At 35.2% G+C, this 5,626-nt stretch overlaps 1 protein-coding gene across 1 annotated transcript; it reads right to left on the reverse strand.

The window, feature by feature from the left end:
• Window positions 1–1,713: 1,713 nt before the first annotated feature.
• Window positions 1,714–4,126, reverse strand: LOC26515437 (laminin subunit beta-1-like). The gene is made up of 2 exons (XM_032456158.2): window positions 2,907–4,126; window positions 1,714–1,829 (listed from the first exon to the last, which is right to left on the reverse strand). Exons 1-2 carry the CDS (start codon window positions 3,990–3,992, stop codon window positions 1,764–1,766), a joined length of 1,152 nt encoding a protein of 383 aa, XP_032312049.1. The 5' UTR covers window positions 3,993–4,126; the 3' UTR covers window positions 1,714–1,763.
• Between the last annotated feature and the right edge of the window lie 1,500 nt (window positions 4,127–5,626).

Below are 5,626 nucleotides of genomic sequence, written 5' to 3' on the forward strand. Positions count from 1 at the left end.
AATAAATGGGGAGCTACTTCTGAAACTAAGTGGTCAATAGCCAACTGATTCCACCACTTTTTCTCCACAAGCCGTCACTTTCGAACCCACATGTCACAGGACAGGACATCCGCCTAAGGCTAAGCATCCTGTGCTCCAAATGACGATCTTGAAAAAAATTTGACAAAAGACGTACGGGAAACTAGTAAGTTTCCGATAAAGTAAGTGATGTCTCCCCCACCTAACTTTACTGATAACTGACCCAATTAATCGTTCAGGAGAAAGAAACAATTACGGTCTAAATTGTAGTGAGTTTCCTAGACTTAATACCCTTTAAAAATTTTAAAAATAAAATCTAGCTACACCGTTGAGCGCCAAATTAAATATTTGGATCTTACTAATAAATATTCATTGCTGTAATGGATAACAAACTAGCAGGTTGGATGTTGATCTCCCGCTTATAATAACTGCCTTGTCAGGACCTAATATATCCTTGCAGAGGGTATTATAATTTTGGTCAAAAGTGTGCAACGCAGTGAAGGAAACATCTCCGACCCTATAAAGTACATATATATATTCTTGGTCAGGATCACCACCTGAGTCTCCTAGTCTCTCAGTCTCTCTCAACAAGTTCAAATTTGGCACACATTCTTCTTTTGTTTGCAGGCATTATAAGTTTGCAATCGGCCATATAACTGAACGATTGGAATTGGCACAACCTAAACTTCAAGAGTATATCAACTTCGGCTCCTTTTAAGCTAGAATGATTTTGGAATCCATTTTGGAAATTAATCTTATTACTTCTGCCAAATTTCATCAGGATCGGCCGGCAATATCCGATAGCCGCCATATAACTGATCGATCGGAAATGGCACAACCTAAACTTCAAGGGTATATCAACTTCGGCTCCGCCCGAAGTAACCTTTCCTTTCTTGTTATTATTTAATTTAAATTACCATTCGAAAAAAAATAAAGAAACAAGCTACCGGATGAGCTATGACCGTAAGCTGTGCAAATTACAAGAAGAAAAGAAAAAAATAAAGAAGAAGACAAATTCGTAGGATCGGTCAATATATCACTCCTTGATCTTCTAGAAGCTAACGATGCCCACACTTTCCTTGGTTCCTTGGTTGGCAAACACTATAAAAAAAATTTATAATTAATCGAGGATTTTCTTTGTTTCTTTACAACTATGACTTGAGAAAAATTAAGTAGTGGGTAAAAATGGTATACATATTTAAATATGTTTAGATGTAAAGATATTTAAAAATTGGCTTTTAAAAACAAAACCAAATTCGATAAAAATTGAATTTATCATCAATTAAAGGGTATAGACGGTAAAAATGGTTGTCGGGTCAAGCAATAAGTTATTAAATTCCTGAAGTCACTTTCTTTTATAGATTTATTTATGTTCGCGGCGCCTGCTCTCGTTCATTCGATCGGCCACCTGAATCTGCCTTCATGCTTTAGCGTTTGTCTCGCTCTCTCGAGGTATCTATCTGTCGCGCCGCAGTATCAAGCATTGAGCCGCGCTCCCGCGTCTTTATTCTACTTCGGTTTTCAACCCCTTCGCAGTCACATATGTACATATGATATGTCATTTGTATAAACCCAAAACAATTAAATAAATTGTATTAATACTTATAAATCGAACTTGGCTTGTTTTTATTAAAACCAATATTTAGAACATTAAATAAAGCGCTCGGTAACTGAACAATGGTTAAAAGTGAAAACTTTGTTAATAAATATATACAATTTATCAATAGTGTTATTTCAATGTAGAATTATTGGGCTAGCCAACTAACTGTTTTACTGCGTCCACCGTCGAAAGCTTTCGGCTGGATGCTGCGCTGTGAAAAAAAATTAACGCACAAAACAAAAATAAATAAAAAAAAATAATTCTTTCAACTCTGTTTCCCTCACTTTTCACCAATATTTAAAATTATATCCTAATTTTCCATTTTTTTCTTCTATCACATTAAAAGTTAACTTAAGAATACAATGAGTTCATTACTTCTTATGCAATCCCTCTCATTTCTCTTACTAGAGTTCATTGAATCACTGGGGAACATTTGGGAGGTGATCCACCGCGTGCTATTACGTATTTAGTTTTAGTGGCAAAAGCTGCAACGTGCTCCCTCACCGTCTCCATCCGTCTAGCTTAATCCATCATCCCAACGTGGATGGGGACCAGAACTTGGAGTTTTTCGTCTCTCGTCTGTCTCGTTCACCCATATCGCAATAATAAAACATAATAATTTTGCTGGAGCGGAGTGCAGGGATTTTTATGGAGTCATTTTTTTGTTTAAAAGCGTTTTATAACATCAATTACCCTTACCTTCCGAGTCTGTGCCAACTGAATAAGTTCAAATCTTTCACACTTTATCTGCTTCACATTCATTATATGAATCTAAGTTTTTAAACTTTAAACTGCACTGGTCTGAGTCTCGATGTGAAAAGAAAGAACCTCCAGCCGAGTGATACGAGGAACCCAGGGCCAACTATTCGGGAGTTTTTGCAGAGTTTACCCGGTTATAAATTTCTCCACCCATTTCTCTCGCTGAGTAAGATGGCTGCCACTAACAGTCCCTAAGTCTACCCGCTTCTTCACGACCGTTTTAGAGCCAGTCGCTTCAAAACCGCATAAGCAATCCATCCGACACAAACCTTTACAAGCTATATGACAGCTATATAGTCACCGATCCATATGAAGTTTAATCGGATTACTTTACCCAAAATGGAATCTGTACCCGATCAATCAGATGTAGTCGGTCGTTCCGTCATATATACTGCCTACTATATATAATATATAGTACTGCCTACTACTATACTATATACGAAAACAAAAAGCGGCCACCTATTAGAACTGCCGTGGAGTATGATATATTTGTTAAAGAATTTTATAAACATATGTAACAAATTCTTACCTTGAGAATTTCTTCATTTCCTTTTGCCTTATCTACTTCATTTTCATAATAGTTTTGCATATCTTGCATCTCCAGTTGCATCTCATTGATATACTGGCTTTGTTGGTTTAGGTTATCCTCAAGGTCCCCCGAAATGTTTTCGGCTTCATTTGCTTTTTGTTCCAATTGATTTATTTTATCGCCAAGAGATTCCAAATTTTTACATTTTTTACGCAGTGCATCGCGTTCTGCCAAAATTCTCTGTATATTAGAAACATCTTTTTCAGGAGAAAAATTACTTCTTTCAATATCATTGCTTTTTTCAATTTCACTTAGCTTGGCGCATTTTTTCATTAGATCATCTTCAGTTTTCCGAAGCAAAACCAATTCCTTTCCCATTCTGTTAATTTTATTTTGCAGGTATTGTAGGTCAGTACTTTTTTCAGGATCCACTTCTATACTATCTAGTGTACAACGAACCGATTGTTTTTCAATGAGCCGCTTCAAGTTGGAATTTTCAGCTTCGAGAATGTCGTGTGCCTTAATCATATCAACTATTGACATTTGCAAATCATTTAATTGCTTTTCATCTTCAGGATCAATCTTCTTCTCGTCGGCCAGTTCTTTTATTTTTTTTTTCAATAGCTCGCTTTTATCCGGATTATAGCGTTCACTTAAAATCCTCAAAATCTCTGCATTTTCTTCATTGGCCACTATAAGCTTATCATCTGATTCATCCAATTTCTGTTGCAACATATTATTTTTAAACATAATGTCTTGCATTCGCCTGATTGTATCGTCCGCTGTGTTAATGAGGCTGTCTCTTAAAAGGAGGCTACTACCATACTCCTCTTCTGGTCCTAAGCTTGTGGGTACCGATTTTTTCAAAGCATTTCCGTTTTCAGTACGCTTTCCTATAACAGGTGAATTGCATGCGATTAGGTCTGCAACAAATCTTGATTTCTTTTCTTGGCTGGCAGACCATGACCTGTCATCAATATTTGATGGGTACGACTTTAGCTTAACACACGACTCGAGGCAATCAAATTCTTCAACCTCATTCATAAAAGGAACGTGAAAAAACTCTTTTTGAGTTGAAAAAGCCATGATGAAGAATGTTTTGTATTCCTAGGACTCGTAGAAAAATTAAATTATTTGATTGGCTTATTTTTTATAAATCTTGGGTTGTATCAGATTGAAGGGTTTGATAATAGTATTACTTTTATTTTGATAACTTTGACAAAAGGTTCGTAACTAAATTCAACGCCTACTTTGAATAACTAATCCTAAGGTTAATCTATCACCCATAAATGTGATTGATTATAATCAATATAATTAATTATAATAATTTTTTCCATATTGAAATAAACGCAATTGACCAAAAAAGGTCATCTTTTAGAATTTTGAAAAAACTTTTTTTGGACAGGTAAAACAAAATTTCAAAAAAAAAACTACTGAAATCGTTTTCCAATAGTGTGATAAACAATGACCATCAATATTTTTAAATGACCACCTGAAATCGTTTTCCAATAGTGTGATAAACAATGACCATCAATATTTTTAAATGACCACCTAGCGTTCTGAAATTATTTAAAATTGAACACAGTTAAAAATTTTTCAAAAATTTCAAAATCGACTTTTTGAATTTTTTTTCAATATTAAAATAAACGCAATTGACCACAAATGGTCATCTTTTAGAATTTTGAAAAAACTTTTCGTTTTTAAAATATTTAAGTTTTTAGTTTTTTTTTTGAAATTTTGTTTTACCTGTGAAAAAAAATGAGCTAAACTGAACACTTAAATATTTCAAAAACTAAAAGTTTTTTTTTAAATTCTAAAAGATGACCATTGGTGGTCATTTTGTTTATTTCGATTAAAAAAAAAAAATTCAAAAAGTCAAATTTTAAAATTTTCAAAAATTTTTTTTTATCCCAACGTGGATGGGGACCAGAACTTGGAGCTTTTCGTCTCTCGTCTGTCTCCTTCACCCACATCGCATTAATAAAACATAATAATTTTGATGGAGCGGAATGCAGGGATTTTTTTTATAAATTTCTCCACCCATTTCTCTCGCTGAGTCAGACGGCTGCCACTAACAGTCCCTAATCCTACCAGCTTCTTCACGACCGTTTTAGAGCCAGTCGCTTCAAAACCGCATAAGCAATTTATCCGATACAAACCTTTACAAGCTATACGACAGCTATAGGATATAGTCGCCGATCCATATAAAATTTAATCGGATTACTTTACCCATAATGGAATCTTTACCCAGTCCTATCTTTCTAACTTAAAAAACACCAAAGTTCCGATCAATTAAACTTTTTGGACATATGAGTGCATAAATCCATAGGCCAAGTATATTTGTAGGTCCAAATAACCACTATGATTTTTCCGTGATCATTCCTCAAAACCATTAAAAATTATAAGAAACAGAAAATCTTTACAATTACAATTATCAATTTCACGAAAATAAAAGAGAACCATACTTATGGTTCTATCACGAATGTACTTGGTTCAGTTTTGCCCAATGTTATACTTGGTGCCGTCATGCCCAAGACGGCATGAGGGGGCAGCAGTGGGAGCAGACGAACCAGCTCGGCTGGTTGCACGGAAGGAAAATGCGAGCGTATTTGAGGAAAAGACCACACTTAGGTCCACGCCAAGATAAAGAGCGGTGAGTGAGTCAGAAAAGCTCATTCATAGTCTGGCGGTACCAGAGATGAAAAGCGTGAGGAGCATGG

The sequence above is a fragment of the Drosophila ananassae genome, assembly GCF_017639315.1.
Source record: "Drosophila ananassae strain 14024-0371.13 chromosome Y unlocalized genomic scaffold, ASM1763931v2 tig00000093, whole genome shotgun sequence".
Classification (NCBI taxonomy): domain Eukaryota; kingdom Metazoa; phylum Arthropoda; class Insecta; order Diptera; family Drosophilidae; genus Drosophila; species Drosophila ananassae.

Excerpts from the sequence above, each read along its gene's own strand:
- LOC26515437 (XM_032456158.2), bottom strand. The coding sequence starts at position 3,992 with ATGGCTTTTTCAACTCAAAAAGAGTTTTTTCACGTTCCTTTTATGAAT. Across the intron at positions 1,830-2,906 it reads GAAATGAAGAAATTCTCAAG|CGCAGCATCCAGCCGAAAGC; the intron begins GTAAGAATTTGT and ends TTTTTTTCACAG.